General features: G+C 43.5%; 1 protein-coding gene and 1 long non-coding RNA gene across 10 annotated transcripts in view; one reads left to right on the forward strand and one right to left on the reverse strand.

Moving 5' to 3' along the window:
- Positions 1 to 27,689, forward strand: part of LOC144893160 (uncharacterized) — a 61,621-nt gene extending 33,932 nt beyond the window's left edge. The window contains exon 2 of the long non-coding RNA XR_013624220.1: positions 26,861 to 27,689. This is a non-coding gene — a long non-coding RNA (uncharacterized LOC144893160). The remainder of the gene's footprint in view (positions 1 to 26,860) is intronic.
- On the reverse strand, positions 562 to 27,481 carry LOC144893158 (uncharacterized). Of its 9 annotated transcripts, XR_013624218.1 has the most exons (6): positions 9,955 to 10,349; positions 9,651 to 9,824; positions 9,163 to 9,485; positions 9,017 to 9,091; positions 8,022 to 8,904; positions 562 to 671 (listed from the first exon to the last, which is right to left on the reverse strand). XR_013624218.1 is itself a non-coding variant. In XM_078782796.1 (5 exons), exons 4-5 carry the CDS (start codon positions 9,065 to 9,067, stop codon positions 8,674 to 8,676), a joined length of 282 nt encoding a protein of 93 aa, XP_078638922.1. In that variant the 5' UTR covers positions 9,068 to 9,485; positions 9,651 to 9,824; positions 17,671 to 17,733; positions 27,395 to 27,473; the 3' UTR covers positions 7,849 to 8,673. The 9 variants fall into 9 exon arrangements, 8 of the variants coding, with proteins under 8 accessions (XP_078638922.1, XP_078638925.1, XP_078638919.1 ...); XM_078782796.1 differs by lacking the exons at positions 562 to 671; positions 9,955 to 10,349 and adding exons at positions 17,671 to 17,733; positions 27,395 to 27,473 and having other exon boundaries at positions 7,849 to 8,904; positions 9,017 to 9,485; XM_078782799.1 differs by lacking the exons at positions 562 to 671; positions 9,955 to 10,349 and adding exons at positions 17,671 to 17,733; positions 27,395 to 27,442 and having other exon boundaries at positions 7,849 to 8,904; positions 9,023 to 9,485.

A 27,689-nucleotide genomic window follows, 5' to 3' on the forward strand; every position in this document is an offset into this window, starting at 1 on the left:
CAGTCTTGACAAAGACAGGCCGGTTCACTCCACTCATTATGATAAAGGCTGATGTTTATTATGTAAATATCATATTCAGAAACTTGACACATACAGTCAGTTGGTATATCGTACAACCAGTTCCCAATGCTAGGAGAGTTTCTTGGATCATCGAGCTACAGGCGGCCATGCTTCGGCAGTACTGGAGGGAGAAACTTTTGCAATGAGCAGGTGGCCAGGGGGGATCGGGGGGATGGAAGGGAGTGGGGTTCATGGCAGGAATTATTCGTTTCAAACAAGTAGTGACAAAAATAGCCTGAAGTGTTTTATTCCTCGAGTTATCATCTGGGGAGGGAGGATTTGGTATCAAAAATCTGACACATTGTTTGCAAAACTTGCATTTAAGTTACATGACAGAAGTAGGCTTGTTATTTCAGAGTCAAAGTCTACTCTGTGTCTGTCTTTATATTCTTGCCCAATAAATCCCTCTAGAGTCGATTCATGCCATTTTCCTGGATGTAAGGCCAAAAAATATATATTGCTGTTCTCTGGTCCAACCAAAGTTCAAGAATTGATGCGGGGATGCGGTTCTTTTTCTTCTTCTTTTTTTTTTTGAAAAGCATGGATTGCACATATAAAGGTGTTGTTTTTTGTGTCCTCATGCCTTGCGGTCCTCCTCATCTGCCGTGGCACTGTCCAGAGAGAAATTAAAGACAGCCAATGGGACAGGTCAGCCTTTTTGTAAATAATGAACACAAGCTTAATAAGTTATTTTAAAATGTATTTATTCTGAAAATCATTAAGTTCTTCAAGCATATTATAGACTGCCATTTCGTTCTCGAGATCGCCTCGCCGTACCGTCAAACATTCCAATGCGTCGATCGGGTCAACACTGCGCATGCGCAGGTGGTCTAACAGGTGATTGCCGAAGCATTTGAATGCTGAAAAAACCGCGCATGCGCAAATGACTACACCCCTGGACCAATCTTCGTGTACGGGATGACACGCTGCATGTGTATCAAAGCCGCGCATGCGCACATGGGCTGTATGGTGTGGTTCAAATCGGCGCATTCGCAGCTGGGCTAAACGGCTAACGCGGAAGCGCTTGAATCCATGCTGATGGTCTCCCACCTCTGGGAAGCCTCTCCTCAGTGAAAGACACATGAAAGCCCGCTTGGAGTTTGCAAAAAAGCACCTAAAGGACTCTTAGACTGTGAGAAGCAAGGTTCTGTGGTCTGATGAAACCAAGATTGAACTGTTTGCCTTCCGTCTGGCCACTCTGCCATGAAGCCCAGATCGGTGGGGTGTTGCAGTGATGGTTGTCCTTCTGGAAGTTTCTCCCATCTCCACACAGGATCTCTGGAGCTCAGCCAGAGTGACCATCGGGTTCTTGGTCACCTCTCTTACCAAGGCCCTTCTCCCCCGATTGCTCAGTTTGGCCGGGCGGCCAGCTCTAGGAAGAGTCCTGGTTCTTCCAAACTTCTTCCATTTAAGAATTATGGAGGCCACTGTGCTCTTGGGAACCTTCAATGTAGCAGAAATTTTTTGTCGGCTTCCCCAGATCTGTGCCTCGACACAATCCTTTCTCTGAGCTCTGCAGGCAGTTCCTTCGACCTCATGGCTTGGTTTTTGCTCTGATATGCATTGTCCGCTGTGAGACCTTATACAGACAGGTGTGTGCCTTTCCAAATCATGTCCAATCAATTGAATTTACCACAGGTAGACTCCAATCAAAGTGTAGAACATCTCAAAGATGATCAAGAGAAATTGGAGGCACCTGAGCTAAATTTCAAGTGTCATAGCAAAGGGTATGAATACTTATGTCAATGTGATATTTCTGTTTTTTCTTTTAAATAAATTTGAAAAACATTCTAAAATCCTGTTTTCTCTTTGTCATTATGGGGTATTGAGTGTAGATTGATGAGGGAAAATATGAATTTCAACGATTTCAGCATAAGGCTGCAACATAACAAAATGTGAAAAAAGTGAAGGGGTCTGAATACTTTCTGAATGCACTGTATATATATATATATACATATATATATATATATATATATATATATATATATATATATATATATACACACACACACACACACACACACACACACACACACGAGGTACCTGTGCTAAGCATGGGTGGGAAGCCAAAAGCAAACAAACAATGCCCACCTTTAGTCAAATGTTAGACATGGACAGCCGGTTCGTGAATGACTTGCGCAAAAAACAGCGAATGGGAAACGATGAACCAATAAATTCCACATTCCTGTGCCACCTTTAGTCGAATATGGACAGCCAGTTCGTGAATGAATTGCACAAAAAACAGCGAATGGGAAACGATGAACCAATACATTTCACCTACCTGTGCCACTTTTGGTCAAACGTTAGACATGGACAGCTGGTTCGTGAATGACTTGCCCAAAGAATGGCGAATGGGAAACGATGAACCAATAATTTTTACATTCTTATGCCACCTTTGGTCAAGCATTAGACATGGACAGCCGAGTTTGTGAATGACTTGCACAAAAAACGGCGAATGGGAAATGATGAACAAATAAATTCCACATTCTTATGCCACCTTTGGTCAAATGTTAGACATGGACAGCCGAGTTCGTGAATGACTTGCACAAAAAACGGCAAATTTGAAACGATGAACCAATACATTCCACATACCTGTGCCACCTTCAGTCAAACGCCAGACGTGGACAGCAGGTTTGTGAATGACTTGCACAAAAAAGGGCGAATGGGAAACGATTAACCAATAAATTCCACATAACTGTGCCACCTTCAGTCAAACACCAGACGTGGATAGCAGGTTTGTGAATGACTTGCACAAAAAAGGGCGAATGGGAAACGATTATCCAATAAATTCCACACACCTGTGCCACCGAAAGTCGAACATCAGACATGGACAGCCGGTTAATGAATGACTTGCACAAAAAAGGGTGAATGGGAAACGATGAACCAATAAATTCCACATTCCTATGCCACCTTCAGTCGAACGTCAGACATGGACAGCAGGTTCGTGAAGGACTTGCACAAAAAACATAACCCAGTCTGAATGTTTCTATCCCCAGTCAATGGCGAATCCACGAATATCACGGTTAGAAAGTAGAAACCCTCACGTCATTTCCTCATTCATATTTAAACTCATTATCTCTATTTTTATTCAAATCACAGTTTCTTTTCACAATTTCACAGTTTCACAGTTTCACAATTTCACAGTTTCAATTCAAGTCACAAATCACAGTCTTCCCCGTCCTCTACTTCCTTCTACATTCATTTCCATCACTCTTCTCAACCAGTCACTTTCATCCTTCCTCAATTCATGACCAAACCATCTCAACCTGTTCCTCTTCACAGCATAAATCACAGGCTCTATTCCCGTCATCTTTCGCAATTCATCATTTGTCTTCCTCTCTCTCAACGATACTCCGCACATCCACCGAACCATTTGCATTTCCACCCTTTCCAGCCTTCGTTGCTGCTCTACGTTCATTACCCATTTCTCGCTCCCATAAATCATAACACTTCTCACACATGCAGCATACACCTTTCCCTTCAGCTTCAACGACACTTCAACGACAAAATCACACATTAATACTATAACAAAATACTGTGTTAAATCGCGATTGTATTGAGATATTATCAAACCAGCCCATTTTCGTCATCTGTTCATTTCCAGATTCGAGATCAGGTCCGTATCGAGTCAATTTCAAAATCATAATTTTATTGAGGAATTTATGAAACCTCATACCTACCTTACAACATCTGCTGGGACCCCAAAACGTTCCGCAGAAGGTTTGATTGGGCTAGCCCAAAAACTCAGGGAGTAGGCTTGGGTACGGATGGACGGACAGACAGACACTCCTGTTTTATGATATATATATATTTTTATATATAATATAGATAAAGAAAATACTACTCCAATGAAAGACTTTGCTGGCCCAGTATGTATCCACCGTTTCACCAGATTATTTTGAACAGACAGAGGTATGCCCACGTGACAAGGCATGGGAGCCTCAATAACCTCGTTTCTCTGTAACAAAGGGTGTCGGATTCCCCAGGTGCAATGCAAAGTCTAGACGATGCTTAACTTTCCAAAATCATTGTGGAGAGAGGTTCTGGAAGGTCAGCGTTTGAAATCTATTACATTTCTGCTCGATAATGAATTGAACATAATGAAGTACAGTAGTTCAACATACTGTCCATGATGAGCATCGAAATGCTTCTTTTTCCCAAGGACATGTCTTAGCAGTCCCTAGTCTGGGTGGCCTTTGATATAATTGAGCCTAAACCCTCAAATATGTGGAAAGTCAGGTTTGCAACCTTTTAAATAAACTTGAACCTGCAACATTTTAAATAAACTTGGCTGAACCTGTTGCTGGTGTTTATGAGACAAAAATCATAATTTTGGTGACATTGACCGGAAAGCGTAAAGTTCAACATGCATCTGCATCTGTCACTCAAGTCAACCGTCAAAGAAGGTTATAAAAATACAATTTCAATGATGCGCATTGGATGACGTCGAGATTCCAGTCGAATAATTGGCTCCGCAAATGTGTTTTGGCCATCATAGCAAAGCACCTAAATCACCATCGATATAGAATATCTTGTGGTCACCTGACGTATATTTCCAAGGATCAACAGCAATGGAAAATATACACATTGGTGATGAGAATTTTGGATGTTTGGTTCAAGAAAAATCATTACAGCTCAAAAGTTGGATATCTGGAGATCAATGGAAGCCGATGATGAAGCTATTACATCCTTTCCTGTGCTTTCAGAATTTCACATTGGTCTAGCTTGGAAACACTATTACAGGTAAGACAAAGAGGATGGTGGCATGCTGCCTGGGCCAATAATCTTTTGGGAACTGCAGTTCTTCCTGCATTGGATAAGTGAGTCTTCTCTGATGGCTGCTGGTCAATGGAGAGAGCATCACGTCGAATCGACTTATCTTCTTATGTGCATCCATCATTACCAGGTCTTCATGGGTCTCACACACATATATCACCAGGACCAAACAGGTCCAAAGTGCTCCTTGGAGATCAGAGGCACCAGTGGAACATAGCACGTGCGTGCCCAGTGGATTTACGCTCAGCTTCTTGGTGAACATAAGTGCGATTAGATTTTGAGCCATTGAACATTTATCCATGACCTGTATGTTCCTATATTGACATGTTTACCTGTCACTGGCCACGAATGCAAACACAATAAGATAACTTCAGGGAAGACTTTTTCGTGTCTTGGTTTGAGTATTTCCCTCACCCTGGTATGACTATGGGTTCACATAAAAATTTCGATGGAAAGTGTTTATCTATTTATAAGGTCACATGAGTTTGTGTGCTGCAATATCCTTTTCTTTAACCTGCACCTTTGATTCTAGAACTATTAAAACAAAAGCTGTTTTCATGAAACTTAATATTTGATAAAAAGAAGATATTCCTTAACTTAACCATTCATCCCATCGGTGTGTTCACTCCTGGAATCCATGAACCAGTCAACCCTCCGGTGTGTGTTCACTTCTGGAATCCATGATCATTTTGATGGTTGGTTGAATACAGTAATATTAGCTGCTGTGGAACCAATGAAACATCATAACAGCTTAATTAACAGTTTAATGGGTTAAATACTCAATTTAAATGGGTCGACGATATGTTCCACTGAAGGCCATTTGGTAAGTGAAACGATACACTTGAGTCTTGTGGGAGATACGCTTTCTTGGTTGTGCGTTCCTTTTCGATTGATGAGGCATCCTCTCAATTATTGTATACAGTTTTGGTCAACGTATTCGGAGAAGGACATGGCTGGTTTTGAGGGGGTTAAGCGCAGAACTATCAGATCGATTCCAGGGTTTGGTCGACTTATCTATGAGGAGCAGCTGAAGAAGGCTGGGCTTTTTACATTGGAAAGGAGGTTATTATTATTAAGGGACCTCAAATAAATGTTTAAGATAATGAAGGATATAGATAAAATACATCCAGGAATTATTTGTAGAATTAAAATTAGGTCATGGTCAAAAAACTATGTCAACCCCACACACTTTTTATTCCCATTATTGTTGCAAAATTTAATTCTGAAAGTCGCAGCTGGATCCAATAAACAGCTCGGACATTGGCAAAAAAAGGAAGAAGATAAAAACCTAAATGATGGTTTACTACTCCGATGGGGTGTAAGACTTTGATCTTAAGAACTCAGAGGGGTATGATGTAAAGTAAGCATAATTGTGCCTTGCTCTAGGTCTGGGGCCTCAGTTAAAACTAGAGTGGGTAATTTTGTTCCGATCGGACAAAAAATTTGTTCCGATTCCGAAAAATGTTAAAATATCTATAATTAGGTCATGAGCTTAAAAATTATGTCAAGGTCAAAAAAAATTATGCAAAACACACATACTTTGTATTCCCATTATTGATGCAAAAAAAATTTATGATCATTCCGAAAGTCCCAGCCGGCTCCGAGATAAGATATAGCATTGGAAGGCGAGATAAGACCCTGGTGTTGGGCTAGCAGCGAGGGTACCGGCTTAGGATCCTAGGATCCTGGGTTCGAATCCCGGTAGATCGCTGAATTAACGCCAGGGGGGTTGACTCAGCCTGTCATCCTTCCGAGGTCGGCTAATTGAGTACCAGTTCACTGGTAATTCCCTGCTTGTCGTAAAAGGCGACAAACAGGGTTGGCGGCAGGAAGGGCATCCGGCCGTAAAACATTGCTTCAAAAAGGGGACCAAAAAAACAACAAACAACCACGGTGCCCGAAAAAGGCCAACCCCCGCTTTGCGGGGGAAAATGGCCTCTAAAGGTGGTTATTTTTTTTTCTATTGGAAGAAAAAAAGGAGGACAGAAAAACCCCGAAATGGTGGATTAGTAATCCTAGGGGTGTAAGAAACTCTGTGTTACCTTTAAAAATGGGAGGCACAAATGCCAAAGCCACCTGTAATGAAGCCATCTTATTCGAGTCAGTGCAGCTTGCATAGCCTAATTTCACGCTTGCCTGTAGCATATTCAGTTAGAGAATAAGTTTGCACTAAAGCACATTTAAATATTTCTAACTATGGAGTACAAGTGAGGATATCGTCACTCGTCAGGATGCGGCCATGCCGGATGTAAATTATATTGCAGTCACTGGAGATTAAAGAACGAGTTCATGTTCTCTTGCACTTGCAGAAACTAAATGGGGTTTTCCAAGCAGTCTGCACTCCTCTGACTATTAATTTATAGTTCAGCAACTTAAAAACATCTTAAAACAAATCAAGAAAAATCACATTCCTTTTGTGAATTTTCTTTTTACTGAAGAAAATATATTGAGGTTTTTGTTATAATATCAAAGCCTAAAGCCAAATTTAAATGTTTCTCATTATTCGTTGTCTTCGCATTGAAGGAGATGTTGGATCACATAAAATACAGGATTTTACTCTCATCGGTTCATTAGGCCGAAAATGATTAGAACATAATTAAATCATATGGGTGAAAAACAATTAACTGTCATCCTCTCCCAATTTGCTTTCGAGGTGGAGCTGCAACCAGCTTTATTATTTTTATTCGAATCATTATTATCCTGCTTGTGAAGCAAAAATGGGGTGAAGGAATGATTGGTTCACTTTGTCTGTCTGTCTACAGACGTACCAGTCCATGATCAGGAGACAACGTAACTTCAATTGAATGTTATAGGAATCCGAACACGAACCTGCAATTTAGCAGTACTTTGGCTCTGAATTTGCCAAATTGTATGGAACAAACAACAGGTACAAACAACTAAATTAACGTGTTAAACAAGGTGGTGTTTGCACCTGAGCTGTTGCACCTGATTCTAATTTTAGGTATTTGAAGTAGTGATAAATGTAGGGGTGTACTTACTTTTTCCACATGCGAAATTTGCATTTATGTTTATTTAAATTATACAATGGACTACAAAATGTAAATGTTTCATGATATTTGTTATATTATATCACCTTTATCTATCAATATTGTTGAAATGAAGATCAAATAGCTGTATGTTGAAATATGTTGAAAAAGTCAAAACTTTACATGGGGTGTTCTTACTTTTTCACGTGACTGTAGATCGTGCTTGGAAATGTAAGGCAAGAGTTGCAAAAACCCTTCCATGTCTTTTCTGAAGACTGCACAGGGTAAGGTGTTGGATAAACACTCTAGTTACCCTCACCAGAGGATAGGGTATTGCATTTGAGTCCGTTTGTCCGCACAGAATAAATATGATTTTCTCTGCAACCGTTGGTCCGATTGACAGGAAATTTTCACCATAGGTGCACCTCCACCTGTAGAATTTTTAATGATAATTATGACGTCATAGGTCACGTGCTTCGGCCGCCATCTTGGAAAATTCAAAAAACTTCCACCACAGCCACAGTTGTCCCACTTTTCTCGAGTCGAGATACCGCTGCCTTGCTCTGCCACACCTGTAGTAGTAGGTTACAGAGCTGTGTCTTATTGTGCTTGTTGGCCAGGAATAGTTTGAAGTCACTCGGCTTACTTGTTGCCGGCCCCTCCAGGATATAGCGCTGGGAGAAGCCACGGCGCAATCTCTCCTGAGCCTTGATGGAGTCAGCATGGTATGAATCAGTTGAGAAGACAAAATTCTTTTTAGCCACCATTTGATCTAGAATCTGAAGACAAATATCACCAAAGTTGGGGGGAGGTTCCTCAGTGCATGAAAAAATGCATTGCCATCCTGGATTTAGAGGGCATCTTTTGAATAAGGCACATCCTCAGGAGCATCTTCCATCAAGAAATGAAGCATCGTGGCCTTGTTGGTCTTATTGAAGAACCCGTCGGCGGTGCCGAGGCTGTGAGGGACAGGAGTGAGCGAGTATCGCATCAGCTCGTCAAGATTCAGGGGCTTGTCCAAGTGCTGAGACTTGCTGAGCAGCATGAAAGCGAGGTCACTTTGCTCACCGTACTGGATAACCTGCAAAGATGAACATGGGAACAATTTTTAAGACCTCACTTATGCAGGCATATTGTATTGCAACAATGTTATATTATTGTTATATGTATATTAGCATGATGGGGTTACATACCTTTACCTGAGAGGTGATGAGCTTGACTGTCTTGTTGGAGGCCTCCATCATCTTCAACTTCTGCTTCTTGATTAGCTAAAGGAACAGTGCATCAGAAGAGCCATTCACGAAACGATCTCGGATGAATGTTTTCTTGGCCTCCTTACCAGCTGACTCAGCATTGAGCACATCCAACTCCACCTCAGGGGAAGCTGGAGCACCAGACGCCAGGCTGTAGAGATGGTCCTTGTCGACCAAGGAGAAATGATTGGTGAAGTTGAGAATAGCAGAGATGGTATGCTGAACTGCCTCCTCAGACTTCTTGATCTCAGCTCTCTCCAGCTCACGGTGTTTTCCAGCCTTCAGCAGTCCAGGTCGTCGATTAGGCCACACATCTCTAGCATCTTCTCAAACTACTGAGCACGGGTTGACGTCGTACGGCACCATCTTTGGTAAGCACTGGACATGGAGAAGAGCCCTACGAATCCACCTGGAGAGATAAATAATGGAGTGAAAAAAAAAAAATGAAAAAAAGATAAATAATGGAGTTAAAAAATAATAATAATAATGAAAAAAAGATAATGGAGTGATAGAAAAAAAATTTTTAATACTAACTTTCATCTAAAACACCAAAGTAGTAATAGTATTTCAGTACCTGCTGACTTGGCGAACTTCATGAAGATCTCCTCCATCATCTTGTCCACCGGGCTGAGAGCACCAGGAATGAGAGACCGTGCCACTTGCGATGCCACCCTTCTTCAGCAGCTCCTTGGCTCCATGATGAGACTGATTGATATTTGTCAGGAACACCTCCAGCCACAACAAGTACCTGTGGAGGGATAGAAAGGATGCAAGTAACTATTTCATCACGACTACAAATCAGATAATGAAATCATTTATACAAGTTTACTCACCATACTAATTTTAAGATGCACATTTTAGGCTGAAATGACATTTACCTGGATAGTTTGGCCCATCATATGCAAAGAATAGGTCTGCCATATCCCCGTTGCAATTGTGGAAGAGGGCCAAGTTGTTAGTCTTCACAGAATACTGCAACATTAGGATCAGACGGGTATGGTCTATCACGCTGAGCCAGAATGTAGTGGTCTTGCCGAGGTGGCCAGCGCGCACCTCGTCTTCATAGGCCACATACTTCTCGAGGATGGTGAGAGTGGAAGGGTCCTGCAAAGTAAGGTCGAGGGTCTCGCGACTACATGTCTGGATGCTATTGAGCAGGGCCTCAGGGTTAGTGACCTCAACTTTCTCCTCCTCGGTGAATCTCTCAATTAACACCAGTTCGATGGCTTCACTGACTGTTTTGAGACAGAACAGGGCTTTAGCGTATGCCTTCCCACTCAGCACACTATTCAGGGCAGCCACTGGTGACGAATCCAGCCTCAATGAGGATTTCAGAGTAGCCTGAGCCCCTGCATTTGTGACCAGTCACCATACCCATGTAATCTATCTATAATTCCAGTAATCTCTGTCTGTCTGTCTGTACGTCTGTACGTTTGTCTGTGACCGCTGTTTCTCGACAACCACGGGTCCGATATACTTTTAACTTGCCAGGTATATTGCTGGGGACCCGAGGATGTGCCATTTCAAGGTTTCATATTAATCGGACAATTACTTACCGAGCTATGTCCAAAAAACGATTCAACCAATCAGAGAGCAGCGAACGATCGCGTGTGCCGAACGTGGCGGGCACACTCTGCCTCGGATGGCACATTTGACAGCGTATTCATTTATTTCACGTTTGCAAACTATGTTGGCGTTAAACTATGTTTTACAACTAATAAAAACGAATTTGCGATTCATTCGCTTTCCTGCGCGTTTGTGCACGCGATGGCGATTTCTTTACCAAACTCCGGAAGCCGTTCGCTTTGGACCAAACCATTGCATGTAAATAGAGGGGGGGATTGTCACCACTCGCAAGCCGTTCGCTTTGGACCAAACCATTTCATGTAAATAGAGGGGGGGGGATATAATTTTAGATATAGATATAGTACGGGCATGCCCTAGTTTATCCCAATGTGGAATGGCCAATTGACATCGACATGAAAAAATGACATTGCTTACCACTTCTGTAGCTTGACCTGTCGTGCAAGATGAGAACATTATTGGCATAGTTTCCTTCTTATTTTCATTTATTGAATTCATCGTGTGTTATATTGTCTTATTTAACCCTAATTACTCACAAGTATTATCATTTCCAGGATGCATGGGCATCCTATAGTTTGGTATATTTGAGGTTAGACGTCTGGCAAGATTTTGAGTGTAAATTTTACTGATATTTTGCATACTTTTCGAGTTTTATTGTATTAAACTTGTTTAAATCATGAAAAAAACTCTCTCAAACGATTCCTCAGGCCAGAGTTAGCTGGAAAAATGGGGTTATTTGTCTCTGTATGATGTCTAGTTCAAAAGTTATGCCAATTATCGATTTTCATCGGAAATCTAAGATGGCCGCAAAGATGGCAGCCAACGGACCCCATGGGACAATATTTCGTCTTGGGAACATGAAAATTCGTTTACTAGACACCTTGAGGATTCCAAAAATGTAAGTTAGAAAAATATAACAATAAGTTAATTGTAAGTTAAAAATGTAAATGCATTAAAATGCAAAATGCATTATAAAAAATATAATGTAAGTTAATGGGGACCCCTTCGTCCTACTCGACTAACAAGACTTGCTTTAAAGCCAAATCCCTGCAGTACTGCAATATAAACACTACAAAAGCTTCCTTAACACCCAAGGTTTGCTTCCAGAGGGTTATCCAGTATCCACATCTGGTGAGGAAACTATATCTGCTTCCAAACACCTTACTTGGACCTCACCAGGTTACTCTTAGCTTATAAGCTAGAACTGACATTGGCTTTGCGCTTGTGCTAAAGCAAGGCCCTGTTGCCTTCATTTCACTTTAAGTAGTTTCTAACATGTCACTGATTTTTTTCTGCACAAACTTGTTTTCATGCGGGGCACAGTAGGACATAGGCCTCTCACCAGATATTTTAAATTCCAGTAAGCGTTCCTGCCTGACCGCAGTGTAAACGATGGTCGATGGTGTTACACATCAAAGAGCCTTGAGTGCAACAATACAAATTTCCCTTCTCAATTTGTTGTTTTGCTCTTCTATGAGCCTCTGCCTGTGTATAGAGAAAATTCCACACCCCTGGAAACCTTTGATTTATTTCATCCTGTCTAGATCTGCTCCCCCTTGCTTGAGTCACGTCCAGCAGTTTACCACCACCCCAAGATCAGTGCATGACCCCTTCGTTGACATCAGTTGTCTCGCTCTTTCATGATCCTCGACCAATGTAAAAAAAATTAAAATGTCCATGTCATACCACACTGCATCAGTGCATCAGCATGCGTATATTCCACTGTGCAGAGAAGGCAACCAGAACCAAAGTGCTGGAAGAAGGTAGATGCCGTAAAACGTGATAAATTAATCGAAAGTAAAGCTCTTGTGAGATAGCAAGAATTTTACTTTAGATCCAGGTTTGATTAACTACTCTATCCTACCATAAGTGAGTGGACACTGCTTGTGAAATCTTTCAGATTTATGTGTCTGACTTGTACGACCAAGATGATCAATAATAATAATAGGGACAGTATGAATTGACAGGAAACAGTCAGATTGGAAGTTTATCGGTCCCTTCCGGAGCCATTCAGAGATGATCCTGATAGCTTACGCCAGAAAGGAAATATGGGGAGAAACCGAAAATTCATCCCTGCGGTGTGGGTTGTTGTGACTGTCGGACTTTCTGGAGCCTCAGCACCGTAAACGTTGTGAGTATCTCGTTCCGAGAACGTTTGCGACGCGGAGCATACTTATACGTAAAGACAAGGCTGCTCCTTCACATTTATGTAAAATAGTTTGCCGAGATGTGAAATCAAAAGAGCTACGAGATGAAAACTGGATTGTGAATGCCAGGCAAACATCCCTATCTAAGATGTCAGAGCGATGGGATTCATGGAATATGAGATGTGATATATGTCAACCTGTTTGTTTTGCTCCTGAGCAATATTATTTTGGTGTCTCTTCAGTGTTTGGTGATGTCCTTGCTTTGCATGAAAATGTTTGCTATCCTACCGAATGTCATGGGAGTCTGGGACACATCCGATTGCATTATGAATGCACCGCTATCCTTTCTTTGCAGCTATTGAATATCTTGTGTGAATGATCTCGTTGTTCCACTCATGACAGCATGGATAATTACTCCAAAATCTGATGTCATTGTTGATGGATTTGAAGATGAAATTATCAGTCATTCTTCCTACACTACAGGCAGTACCATGACTGAGTTAGAGATTCTAGATTGGCACAAATCGTCACAACAGACTCCTCGTTGGAATTCTGTTAACTCCTTCCTTGAAAATGTGCTGCTTTTAATGGTTCGGACTATTCCTCCAGCCACCCCTAGAACAAACTATACATGGTGCATGAAAGCAAAATACATCAACGTTTGACTCAATAAAGCTCGAATTGTTGGGTTTCAACAACTTTCGTAATACATCCTTCATTGCGATTTCCCAACTTGTTGAAACCATTCTCCAGTTACTGCGGAGTAATTCCATTAATTGCATGTGTGGTCATAGCATGAAGTGCATCCAAAGAATGTGGAACCACTTGAGCGGGGCTCCAAAATGTGTCCAGAATATTAGAAAACTAGATGGTATTCACAGAATACTTACCCCAAGCAGTCAACTTGGTGCGAACCAACTCTTCTGTTTTTGAAGGGGATTTTTTCTTTGATCCAGTATGGCTGCCAGACAACGTGTCCGATGGCATCAAAAATGTACATTTTCTAATATAATTGTTGGTAGATCACGCTCAAGAAATTTCAAACTGACGAAGCATTAATTATGACGCCATAATTAAAGCACCAAATGCCATCAGCGTTAACAACACTTATTCCCCATGCGGAGTTGTTTACAATGGGCCACGTTTCATTTTTTTTCATGGAACGGTTTTGGAGATATAGAGGTGCAAAGTTTCTCAGTTTTTCTAAGATGGCGTCTGTACCACATGACCTATGAAGTCATAATTATCATTAAAAATATTCTACAGAAGGAGGCGCTGTTATGGTAAAATTTCATGTCCATCAGACCAACAGTTGCAGAGAAAAAATATTCATACTGATCGCATGAAGCGTTATACTTGTCGAATTATGACATCATAATTAAGGTACTGATGACATCATCATCAACATATGTTATTTCCCATGGGGAATACTTGACAATGCACCATGTTTCAATTTTTCCCATGGAGCAGTTTTGGAGGAGTATTGTATCTTTCACATTCCAAAGCATCAACATTTGGTTCATTTGAGGATAGGGATGGGGTGGGGGGAGGGGGAGGCGAAGGTGTTGTTTGGAGATGACAGGTCTTTCATTCTAAATTCATTCTGAAAATTGTACAGTTAAGCATTTTTACACGAATAGCTTTGGATAGGGAAGGGGAATTGCACAACCCTCTACCCCTAAACATCACCCTCCTCTAATTCTGTTCTCAAAGCCTTGTTCACATTACCACAATGCTTTCAATACTATAGATTTCCCCTCAATTCGTAATTTTATAATAAACTAGCGAGGTACCCGTGCGTAGGCCATAAGCAAACAGGCAATGCAGAAACGGCGAAAGCTAAAGCATGAAAGCAATACATTCCACATTCCTGTAGCACCTTCAGTCACACGTCAGACATGGACAGCAGGTTCTTGAAAGACTTAGGTTAAAAAAAAAACGAGGAATGGGAAACCATGGAACCAATAAATTCCACATTCCTGTGCCAACTGTAGTCAAACATCAAGCATGGACAGCAGGTTCGTGAAGGACTTCCACGAAAAACGTACCTATTTGAATGGTTCTTTACCCAGTCAATGGCGAATCTGCATATGGCAATCCGCGAATGTCATACTTAGAAAGTAGAATCCCTCACGGCATTTCGTCATTCACTTAAACTCAATGTCTCTATTTTCATTCCAAACAGCATAACTCCAATCACAAATTAAATAGCATTAATATATAAAAAATAAACTTTTACCAACATTCGTGACATAAACAAATATTTAAATCCGAATGTGAAGTAGTTCCATACGGTTGGGTGAATAAAATTACAAATTCAAAATCGTAATTGCATTCACTCAATTCCAAACATCATTCCAATCATAAATTGATACTTTAACAAAATACTGTTTTAAATGACAGTTGTATTGGGATATTATCAAACCAGCTCATTGCCGTAATCTGTCCACTTAAGGATTTGTGGAAGGTTCATCTATCTATAATTCCAGTAATCTCTGTCTGTCTGTACGTTTGTTTGTCTGTGACCGCTGTTTCTCGACAACCACGGGTCCGATATACTTTTAACTTGCCAGGTATATTGCTGGGGACCCGAGGATGTGCCTTTTCAAGGTTTCATATTAATCGGACAAGTACTTACCGAGCTATGTCCAAAAAACGATTCAACCAATCAGAGAGCAGCGAACGATCGCGTGTGCCGAACGTGGCGGGCACACTCTGCCTCGGATGGCACATTTGAGAGCGTATTCATTTATTTCACGTTTGCAAACTATGTTGGCGTTAAACTATGTTTTACAACTAATAAAAACGAATTTGCGATTCATTCGCTTTCCTGCGCGTTTGTGCACGCGATGGCGATTTCTTTACCAAACTCCGGAAGCCGTTCGCTTTGGACCAAACCATTGCATGTAAATAGAGGGGGGGGGATTGTCACCACTCGCAAGCCGTTCGCTTTGGACCAAACCATTTCATGTAAATAGAGGGGGGGGATATAATTTTAGATATAGATATAGTACGGGCATGCCCTAGTCTATCTATAATTCCAGTAATCTCTGTACGTTTGTACGTCTGTACGTCTGTACGTTTGTCTGTGACCGCTGTTTCTCGACAACTACCGGTCCGATATACTTGAAACTTGCCAGGTATATTGCTGGGGACCCGAGGATGTGCCTTTTCAAGGTTTGAAATTAATCGGACAAGTACTTACCGAGCTATGGCGATTTAGCCGTTCGCCGTTTGCTTTGCCGTTGCGAATGGACCAAACCATTCATGTAAATAGAGGGGGGGGGGGGGTTCTGTGGTCGTTCGCTTTGGCTTTGCGAATGGACCAAACCATTCATGTAAATAGAGGGGGGGGTTCTGTGGTCGTTCGCTTTGGCTTTGCGAATGGACCAAACCATTCATGTAAATAGAGGGGGGGGGGTTCTGTGGTCGTTGCGAATGGACCAAACCATTCACATCGAATCATCGAATCACATCGAATGGACCAAACCGTTCGCTTTGGACCAAACCATTGCATGTAAATAGAGGGGGGGGTTCTGTGGTCGTTGCGAATGGACCAAACCATTTCATGTAAATAGAGGGGGGGGGGGGATATAATTTTAGATATCTATCTATAATTCCAGTAATCTCTGTACGTTTGTACGTCTGTACGTCTGTACGTTTGTCTGTGACCGCTGTTTCTCGACAACTACCGGTCCGATATACTTGAAACTTGCCAGGTATATTGCTGGGGACCCGAGGATGTGCCTTTTCAAGGTTTGAAATTAATCGGACAAGTACTTACCGAGCTATGGCGATTTAGCCGTTCGCCGTTCGCTTTGCCGTTGCGAATGGACCAAACCATTCATGTAAATAGAGGGGGGGGGGGGGTTCTGTGGTCGTTCGCTTTGGCTTTGCGAATGGACCAAACCATTCATGTAAATAGAGGGGGGGGGGTTCTGTGGTCGTTCGCTTTGGCTTTGCGAATGGACCAAACCATTCATGTAAATAGAGGGGGGGGGGGGGGGTTCTGTGGTCGTTGCGAATGGACCAAACCATTCACATCGAATCATCGAATCACATCGAATGGACCAAACCGTTCGCTTTGGACCAAACCATTGCATGTAAATAGAGGGGGGGGTTCTGTGGTCGTTGTGAATGGACCAAACCATTTCATGTAAATAGAGGGGGGGGGATATAATTTTAGATATATATATAGTACGGGCATTGGCAAGGAACGGGCACCCACGTACGGGCAATGCCCTAGTCTATCTATAATTCCAGTAATCTCTGTCTGTCTGTACGTTTGTTTGTCTGTGACCGCTGTTTCTCGACAACCACGGGTCCGATATACTTTTAACTTGCCAGGTATATTGCTGGGGACCCGAGGATGTGCCTTTTCAAGGTTTCATATTAATCGGACAATTACTTACCGAGCTATGTCCAAAAAACGATTCAACCAATCAGAGAGCAGCGAACGATCGCGTGTGCCGAACGTGGAGGACACACTCTGCCTCGGATGGCACATTTGAGAGCGTATTCATTTATTTCACGTTTGCAAACTATGTTGGCGTTAAACTATGTTTTAAAACTAATAAAACCGAATTTGCGATTCATTCGCTTTCCTGCGCGTTTGTGCACGCGATGGCGATTTCTTTACCAAACTCCGGAAGCCGTTCGCTTTGGACCAAACCATTGCATGTAAATAGAGGGGGGGGGATTGTCACCGTACTCGCAAGCCGTTCGCTTTGGACCAAACCATTTCATGTAAATAGAGGGGGGGGATATAATTTTAGATATAGATATAGTACGGGCAATGCCCTAGTATCAAGTTAATTTCAAAATCATAATTTTATTGAGGAATTTTTGGAACCTCCTACCTACCTTACAACATCCGCTGGGACCCCAAAACGTTCCATAGGTGGTTTGGCAGGGTTAGCCCCAAAACTGAGGGAGTAGTTTGGGGATGGACAGACAGACAGACACTCCTGTTTTATAATATAGATTTCAGCTATTAGATACATTCCTGTCACAATTTATATTTTATAAACTTTGTGTTATCTACCTGATTTCTACCATATAAAACAGTGTGTATGTGTGTGTGTGTGTGTGTGTGTGTGTGTGTGTGTGTGTGTGTGTGTGTGTGTGTGTGTGTGTGTGACTGCCTGGACGCAACTAAGGTTGTGGATCTACTGATGTACCATCTATTGATGTGGATCCATGATGGAGGTTGTGGATCCGCCGTTTGGAGAGGCCCTGGGCTGAAAGGATCGAAACCTCGAGGAAGAACGGTGCCCAGCTGATGATCCATGCAGTCGGGAAACGAGTCAATTGCTTACGGGTTAAGGTTCTTGCTTTAGGTGGAGAAACTATGTTTGAGGTTTGCAATTTAAATAAAGTTGAATATGGGATGTTGTGAAATTAACATCATTTATAGCAATCTTTTAAATTATTTATATTTAAGTTTAGGAACAACCAATACTGTACAATTAATTAAGTGTGTGTGTGTGTGTGTGTGTGTGTGTGTGTGTGTGTGTGTGTGTGTGTGTGTGTGTGTGTGTGTGTGTGTGTGTCTGTGAATAAAAGAGAGAGATAGAATTGTGAGGAACAGAAATGAAAAAACGACGTGTGTGTGTGTGTGTGTGTGTCTGTGTGTGTGTGTGTGTCTGTGTCTGTGTGTGTGTGTGTGTGTGTGTGTGTGTGTGTGTGTGTGTGTGTGTGTCTGTGTGTGTGTATGTGTGTGTCTGTCCCCCTTCATAAGGCTAAGTTTTAAAGGCTTTAAGAGTTTAAGTAGTGCTTTAGGAAGGGTTTGAGTGGGGAGGGTTTAATAAGCAATCTGTGAACACGACTGTGTGTCCACAGGTTAAAAGACCCAAAAGACCCCAAGGACTCATTTGACCCCACAGACCCAATTGACCCCAAACACCCAAAATATCTGAAGACCCAAAATACCCTGTCGACTGTTAAAGACACAAAAGACCATGAAGACCCCAAGGACCCAGAAGACCCCAAGGACCCAGAAGACCCCAAGGAGTCTGAAGACCCCAAATACCCTGAAGACCAAAAAGACCCCAAATACCCAAAAGACTGAAAAGACCCAATGGACGCAAAGACCCAATGGATCCTAAGACCCTGAAGACCCAAAAGAGCCCGAGGATCCAAAACACCCCAAGAATCAAAAAGACCTAAACAACCCAGAGGACCCAAAGGACAAAGAGGACCCAAAATAGTCCAAGGACGCAGAAGACCCAAAATACCCTGAAGACTCAAAATACCACAAACACCCAAAATATCCCAAAAACCCTTAAAGACCCCGAATACCCAAAAGATCCCAAAGACCCCAAAATACCCCAAATATCCTTAAATACCCTGAAGGCCCAAAATACCCTAAAGACCCTTAAAGACCCTGAAGACCCCAAGGACCCAAATGACCCAGAGGACTTAAAAGACCAAAAAAAAACATGAAAACCCAAAATACCCCAAAGACCCTAAGACATTCTGTTACGTGGTCCTCCCGGTGACTACCTGGTCTCGGTGACCCCCGGACCGTGAGAGGAACCCCGCCAGAAAGATATATGATTTATACGCTTTCGTAACGCAATCAATATGAATTCTAGTCAAGAAGAAACCCCACACCAAGGATCCGGATTAATCAATAATATATTCCCAATCAATCAACAACAATCAACAATCAATCAACAATATTACTAAGATGGCCATCTCATATATTTCCCCCCTTGACCCCACTCACTGCACCCTCAATGGTCACTGTCCCTCACAATGTCTCTGTGTCCGTCCAGCCCAAGGTGAAGGTCGACTTCTCCGCACACGGGCGGTTGAACGGACCCCTGGCTGACGTGCTCCAAACGTGCACGTCCCGTACCGGGAACGGCTGCTGCAGCGGACACCTCCTCGGGACGCCATCGGGGTCGGAGCCTGTGATCGCGGCCTCTGGGCTGTGAACGGCTCACAAAGCCCGCGAGGCCCAAGGTGCGACGAGTACATGCCCTCGGAGGCGTCGAGGCGAACAGTGCCGGACGCTTGGTTCCTTCCAGGAACCTACGGCAACCTGACACGTAACGGGCAATCACCCCGCGCAGGTAACTCCTCTCGCCAGACGGGCTTTTCAAACTCAGCGTTCCAAAGCAGGTAAAGATCGACTCGGCTCGCGTTGGGGCTGGTCGAGGATCAAGATGGCCACTTCTCTCCCGACCTTGTCTTCCCCTTTTCTTCCGGTTCACCATCCCGTTTCCGGTCTCCTGTTATCAGGAGCGCTTCTAACCATTTAACCACAACAACCTTTAATAGAATAAACATTAATAAGCAATGACCTGAATAGTAATTCACATAAATCCGGAATCCGTAACACTCCCCCCCTTCAAGAAAGAAAGTTTGAACCCAGCGAAAACTTTCTTTGCAGGCCAACTTTGATAAACAAACAAGATAACTCACACCCCAAATCATCAGTTCCCCCGGGTACAATTATCACATCTCAAAAACAAAGCAACAAAATTTCACAAAACCCCCAGAGATTCCAAAGGTAATTCACTCTGGACCAAGCGTCAACACTTCTAGTTTCTCTTGAATGCCGGTTAAGGGGTGGTGACCAAAACCCCAAAGTTAAACAACTCGATAGCACTTTTTCGGGAGGCCAAGCTGAGTATACACTACATGGACGCCTTAAGGAATGTGGAGTTCACGGTTAGTCCGGGGAGGAAAGTTCATTACATGGACGCCTTTAAGAACGTGGAGTTCACGGTTAGTCCGTGCAGGAAAGTTCACTACCTGGATGCCTTTAAGAACGTGGCGTTCACGGTTAGTCCGTGTAGGAGCCCAGGCTCGGCGGCTCCGCCGTATATAGTGCTTCAACTTCTCCGGACTCCTAACAGTTACGGTGGGACCACTTGACCCAGTAGTCACCTGACTGGCAGTCTCCGTCTCGGCCAGTGCTCTGACAATCATTCTTTCGGGGGATGCCGTAACTCTGGGAGCCTCCATAGTAATATCGGCTGCTGCCAACACCAAAACTACTGCCAAGTTGTCCTCTTCTGTAGACCTCTCGACGCCTACGAAATGCCTTCCCTACTGTTATGGTCCGACCCTCCAAATCCTTACCAATCCAATTCTTCTCTGCCTCTCTGGCGTCTTTTGTGCTTGCAAACGTGACAAAGCCGAACCCTCTTGACCGTTGCGTTTCCCTGTCTTTTACCAACCGCACTTCCACCAGCGGCCCATATCTGTTGAAGACAGAGGTCAGAACTTCTTCCTCTGTTTTGAAGTTCAGTCCCCCTACAAATAACTTGGTACTTTTGTCGCCCTCCCGAGCTGGTGTGGTGCTATTTTCCCTGCTGGGCTCTTTACCAACCCTCGGGTTACCATAAACTTGACCCCCGGCCAAATCATTCCCGATAACCACAGATACTCCCTCTACAGGAAGCGTGGCTTGTAAACCGACGGTGACCGGTCCTGACACCAAATCGGATTCCAAATGGATGACATGAAGTGGGGCACTAACACAGCCACCGATCCCTTGTAACCGAACACTATCACCAGTTGCTGTACTCTTTGACAATGGCAAAATGCCTTCAAGCATTAAGGATTGATGGGCTCCTGTGTCCCTCAATACCCTAACAGGTCTTGGGTTAGTCAAGTCTCCCTCTAGTGAGACAAACCCCTCATAAATAAATGGTTGGTAACTCTTCTGTGGGCGATTTCTTATGTTTGCCATCGCATTCGGAGTTGTACTAGTCGGACTCCGCTCTGGGTTGTCCCTTTTCCTGAGGTAACAACTGGACATCAAGTGCCCAGGTTTTTTGTAAAAGGCGCAAGTAGGCCCGGAGGAAAAACTCGTGGTCTGCCTCGGCCCCCCCGGGAAATAAGTTTGTCTTGGGCCCGTAGCCCCCTGATTTCGAACAGTTGGGGTATCAGAGTTGTCCCCATAATCCTCTCGAGGCCGCCGCCATGTATTGTCGTTCTCCGCACCGGGTGTGCCATAACTCCCCTGCTGAAGTCTAGGCGAGGAGTTAGGTTTGTGGACCCCTATCCGGTGTGTTAAGGCATAATCATCTGCCATGGTGGCTGCGTCCCACAACTTTGGTACTTTCTTTTCCTGCAGGTACACTTTGATGTCCTCGTGGACACACTGTTGAAATTCCTCCACCAGGATCAAGTCACGCAATGCTTCGAAGTCTTTCCCGACTCCTTTTGACTCACACCACTGATCAAACATGTTTTCTTTCACTCTGGCAAACTCCACATGGGTCTCACTCTCCCTCTTCCTGGCATTCCTGAATTTTTGCCCGTAAGCTTCAGGAACCAACTCATAGGCTTTGAGAATGTGCTTCTTCAATACCTCATAATCTGCACATTGGTCCATTGGTAGCGCCGAATAAATATCTTGAGCTTTACCCACCAGCACACTTTGCACTAGTATGGTCCAGGCCTCCTCCGGCCAGTTTAACTGTCGAGCCACTTTCTCAAAGTGTGGAAAAAATTTAGCGACTTCCTTTTCACTGAAGGGTGGAACCAGCTTCACATGTCTGCCCACATCCCAGGTGTTTGGGCTAGGTGTCGGCCCAGTCAGCAAGGGTGGTACCTCTCCCCGTTCTCTCATTAACTCCAGCTCCTTGAATTTAATTTCTTGCTGAAGCGCCATGTCACGTTCCTTTAATTCCCTTTCGGCTTTTCTCTCCTCTGCTTCGAGTTCCCTTGCAGCTCTCCTCTCCTCTGCTTTTCTCACTGCTAACCTTTCCTGGAGTTCTCGTTCCCCTCTCCTTTCTTCTGCTTGTTTCTCTTCTCTCCTCTCTTCTGCTTTCCTTTCTTCTGCTGCTCTTTCCTTTTCTGCTTTCCTTTCTTCTTCTTTGATCCGTTCCTGGCTCCGTAATTGCAACTCCAGTTTCTGGAGCTCAACGTCTTCTGGTTCTTCGGGTAGCCACTCCCAGGCTAACTCGTCCCATGTTCCTAATCCCACCATAGATTGTATCACCGCGGTCTGCAACTCTGCCTTCCTCAAATTAGTTCGGACCTCCAAGTTAAAATGTTTGGCCAATTTCGGGAGGTCCGATTTTAGTAACGCTCGGAACTGTGCCTCACTCGGGGTTACCGCAAAGTTCTGTGCCACAAACGCCATGGTGACTATCGTTAACACCTGTTAACCTTCACCCAAGACTTTCCCACAATTTCCCAAAAATTTACCAATTAATAATTAATTAATAAATTTTAATTAATAAAAATATTATTTTATTATTTTATACAATTTTATATCCCGGAATTCAATTGGACGAGCCCCCAATTCTGTTACGTGGTCCTCCCGGTGACTACCTGGTCTCGGTGACCCCCGGACCGTGAGAGGAACCCCGCCAGAAAGATATATGATTTATACGCTTTCGTAACGCAATCAATATGAATTCCAGTCAATAAGAAACCCCACACCAAGGATCCGGATTAATCAATAATATATTCCCAATCAATCAACAACAATCAACAATCAAGCAACAATATTACTAAGATGGCCATCTCATATATTTCCCCCCTTGACCCCACTCACTGCACCCTCAATGGTCACTGTCCCTCACAATGTCTCTAGGCCCCTCCAGACCAAGGTGAAGGTATGGTCCTTCACCATACCTTCACCTTGGAGGTGAAGCAACTCCTTCAGAGGAGGAGGGTGCAGTGAGTGGGGTCAAGGGGGGAAATATATGAGATGGCCATCTTAGTAATATTGTTGATTGATTGTTGATTGTTGTTGATTGATTGGGAATATATTATTGATTAATCCGGATCCTTGGTGTGGGGTTTCTTATTGACTGGAATTCATATTGATTGCGTTACGAAAGCGTATAAATCATATATCTTTCTGGCGGGGTTCCTCTCACAGTCCGGGGGTCACCGAGACCAGGTAGTCACCGGGAGGACCACGTAACAGAATGTTTCCGGTCTCCTGTTATCAGGAGCACTTCTAACCATTTAACCACAACAACCTTTAATAGAATAAACATTAATAAGCAATGACCTGAATAGTAATTCACATAAATCCGGAAGCCGTAACACCTTCAAGACCCAAAAGACCACAAAAACTCAAAAGACCCTAAAGACCCAAAATTTCCTGAAGACTGTTAAAGACCCAAAAAACCACAAAGACCCAAAATACCCCAAAGACCAAAAGTACCCCAAAGACCAAAAATACCCCAAAGACCAAAAATACCCCAAAGACTTTTAAATACCCCGAAGACCAAAAATACCAGGAAGACCAAAAAGACCCTGAAGACTGCAAAGACCCAAAATACCCCAAATACCTTTAGCTACCCCAGAGACCAAAAAGCCCCTGAAGACCCAAAGGACCCAAAGAACCTTAAAGACCGAAAAGTGCCCAAAGACCCAAAATATCCCAGTAATTGAAAGTATTGAAAAGACACAGAAGACCGAAAAGACCCTAAAGACCCAAAATACCCCAAAGACCCTCAAAGACCCCCCAAAGACCCAAAATACCCTGAAGACCCTTAAAGACCTGAAAGACCCAAAATACAGAAAAGACCCCGAAGACCGTTAAAGACCCTGAGGACCCAGTGGACCCCAAAGACACAAATTACCCCCAAAGACCCTTAAATACCCCAAAGATCCAGATTGAAGACCCAAAATACTCAAATGACCTCGAGGACCCAAAAGACCCAAAAGACGCCGATGAATCAAAAGACCCAAAAGACATAAAAGATGCTTAAGACCCAAAAGACGTTGAAGACCCAGAAGACCCCAAAAAACCTGAATACGCAAAAGACCCCGAGGACACAAAAGACCCCAAGGACAACACAAGACCCCAAGGATTCCGAAAACCCAAAAGAAGAAGAATTATGCCTCTTATATTGGAATTGTAGATGGTGGCTTGTAAACTGAGCATCAAGGTCGGTGTACAGAATCGGTATTTTTTTTTTTTATCACAATAAATACAAGGCACAGGGAGGTGAAATTTGCTGCACGTGATGTGCAATGCGCGCAGAGTAAAACGAGTGTTCATTTACGTCTGGAGGGTGTCTAACAAATAAAGATGATATAAGCACCGCTGGCACTAGGCCCAGACTTCAGACTTTGGCATGCTCACGTGGCTGGCTGTACCATCCAAAACTGTCCCAACCCGTCATTATTGACGGGCTTTATACTAGTAACTATATAACTTGTGTTGTGTTGTATACACGTTTACCTACAGGTAAGTCATATTCATGTTTTCCGAGACGAGGACTTTGAAGAGAGCAATGAAGACAATGTTCCCATCCCAAATACTGCACTTTGAATGAAATCATAGCCAAGTCAACTTGTTCCCAGAAAAAAATAGGCCTTCCGTTTTTCCTTTCAAATTTCTTTTTTATCTCACCTGGAACGTGGTTCCGGGGAGCATATGGGCATATGGACTGTGTCTTCAGTCCGTCTGTCAGTCTGTCAGTCTGTCAGTCCGTCCATTCATCCATAAACACTTGCAGGTTGTTCTCCGAAACTGCTGATGGGATTGTGAACAAACTTGGCGAAAATGAAATTTGGTAAGTTGCAACTCAAGTTTCTTCATTGCATAAAAAAAAAAATCAGGGTCCAAGGGTCAACAGGGGGCGAGGGAGGTGTTGCCACCCAAAATAGGTATTTGCTTTCTTCTCTACTCTAAACCTACACACACAATTCCGATGAAATTTGACAACAACCTTCATCACCAATGATGAACCAAAGTTTGTTCACGACATTAGAAAAAATTGGCGTCCAGGAGGGAGGGAGAGGGAGGGGTAGAGAGGAGAGGGGAGGGAGGGGAGAGGGGAGAGGGGAAGGAGGAGGAGAGGGGAGAGGGGAGGGAGGGGGAGAGGGGAGAGGGGAGGGAGCGGAGAGGGGAGAGGGGAGGGAAGGGGAGAGGGGAGGGGGGAGAGAGGAGGAGAGGGGAGAGGGGAGGGAGGGGGGAGAGGCGGGGGAGTGGGAAGGGAGAGGCGAGGGAGGGGGAGGGGAGAGGCGAGGGAGGAGGAGGGGAGAGGCGGGGGACGGGGAAGAGGGAAGTTGGGGGAGGCGGTTGAGTGACTGTTTCTCCTGATCCAGGTGAGCTACAGAACCGCGATCGTATTAACAAAAAAAATACATTTATCAATTTGCAGTATATGAAATTTAGGCCTATCAACTAAATCTACCTGCGAGAGTGATTCGGATAGCAGATCAGGCCCATCTTCAAATTCGGAAGCACCATGTCCATAGGCATAACCAGCGACCATCATCTATTAGTTTCCACCTCGCAGCACAAGAAAGGAATTTCTTCCAGCTCTTTCTGGAAAAAGGAAAACACTTTCAAACTGCACTAGAATGCACCGTTTTATAGGCCCGAAGATGTCGGCGGCTGCTGCCATGGAGGCCGCCATTGCAGTTCCTGCACGGCCTAACGACGGCAGCAAAAATGGACGGCTTACTTAGTTTTTCACAAAAACTGGTGGAAAATCAACTGTGGATTTCCAGGGTCAAATTCTTCGTATTTTCTTCATTACCCTGCACTCGCTAAGCGAAAAGCAGGGGTAAGCGATCGGGTTCGTGCGGACGTGCGGCGTTCGTGCGTGTCTGCATTTTTTAAATTCATTTTTTCGGCAACAGTTGGTCCGGTGGATACGAAATTTTCACCATAGGAGTACCTCCACGTATAGAAATTTTTTGTTCATAATTATGACGTCATATGTCACGCAGTACGGGCGACATCTTAGAAAACATCAAAAGTTATTTTTAAAAATTAAAGTTGCACTTTATGGACGCCGCCATCACTTGTGGTCATCTAACAAGAGGAAAGACGTGTTGTCCCATGACTTTCGCTTAGGTGGTGTTTTTTGTACTTACGGGCAGATATAAGAGAATTTACAGTAGTGTTGACGAACCTGTGGGATAGTGTATTTTTTGTTGCATTAACAAGCATTTCCCAAGAGGCATCTAGTTCATCACTTCCATCCAAGACTGGTGTAAACTTTTTCAAACTCACGTGACTACTGTACGCTACTCGTTTTATATGGTCGACCAACTGGCCCGTGGAGATCTCTTCCCCACATTCAATTTTCTTGTTTCCTTCTCTTTGTAGAAGGAGCCTTGAGGTTGGCGTACTCAACTCTGAGGTGTCCAGCCGAGGTTGGAATCCCGACCGAGCTATGAACTGTCATCCTGGTGTCTCGTCCAAAGCATCAGCACATGCGCCGTCCATCGGATGAACGTTAAGCTGGAAGTACCCTCTGGTAGCACAGACTTCTTGGAAGGCAATGGCAAACCACCTAGCATAACCAACCCACTCAGCATAACCGTAGCCCAAGAACTGCTCTTGCACTTGTGATGTTCTATCAAGAGCATATGACACACTGATAATTATGATTATGAAAATGATGAGTGTGATGGTGGTGATCGTGATGATCATGATGATTGTGGTGATGATATTATGATGATGATCATGATGATTGTGAGGACAATACACACGAATCAACAGACATCATTGCAAATGAGCTCAAAACCGAACACTTTTGCCGTGACAAAACGGACGTGTTACTTTCACGTTTGAATTTTTTTTCGAAACCTTTTCACGTTTTGCTTTATAAATCTGGTTAGAATGCCCTTCCCCTCTCACCTCTGGCCAACAATCACCCTCACTTGTCTCTCCACGTCCTCGCCCCTCACATCCCCACCCTCCTCCAATCCTCTTATCCTCAGCTCTGAGGCATGAGTGCAAGTTAAAAATTTGCCCGCCACATGTGTGCATATGCTGCTATCTTAATGAAGCCGCTACCTACCGTAATGCCATTGAATAACCATTATACAGTACAGTACACAGCAAGCGATCGGACCACTGTGGTTAACAATTTAATACACACAGCAAGCGATCGGACCACTGTGGTTAACAATTTAATAAACAGAGCAAGCGA

Source organism: Myxine glutinosa, chromosome 8, assembly GCF_964187855.1.
Source record: "Myxine glutinosa chromosome 8, kmMyxGlut1.1, whole genome shotgun sequence".
NCBI lineage: Eukaryota > Metazoa > Chordata > Myxini > Myxiniformes > Myxinidae > Myxine > Myxine glutinosa.

Excerpts from the sequence above, each read along its gene's own strand:
- LOC144893158 (XM_078782793.1), bottom strand. The coding sequence starts at position 9,186 with ATGTGCTCAATGCTGAGTCAGCTG. Across the intron at positions 9,092-9,162 it reads GCTCAATGCTGAGTCAGCTG|CTAATCAAGAAGCAGAAGTT; the intron begins GTAAGGAGGCCA and ends CTGTTCCTTTAG. Across the intron at positions 8,905-9,016 it reads TCATCACCTCTCAGGTAAAG|GTTATCCAGTACGGTGAGCA; the intron begins GTATGTAACCCC and ends TCATCTTTGCAG.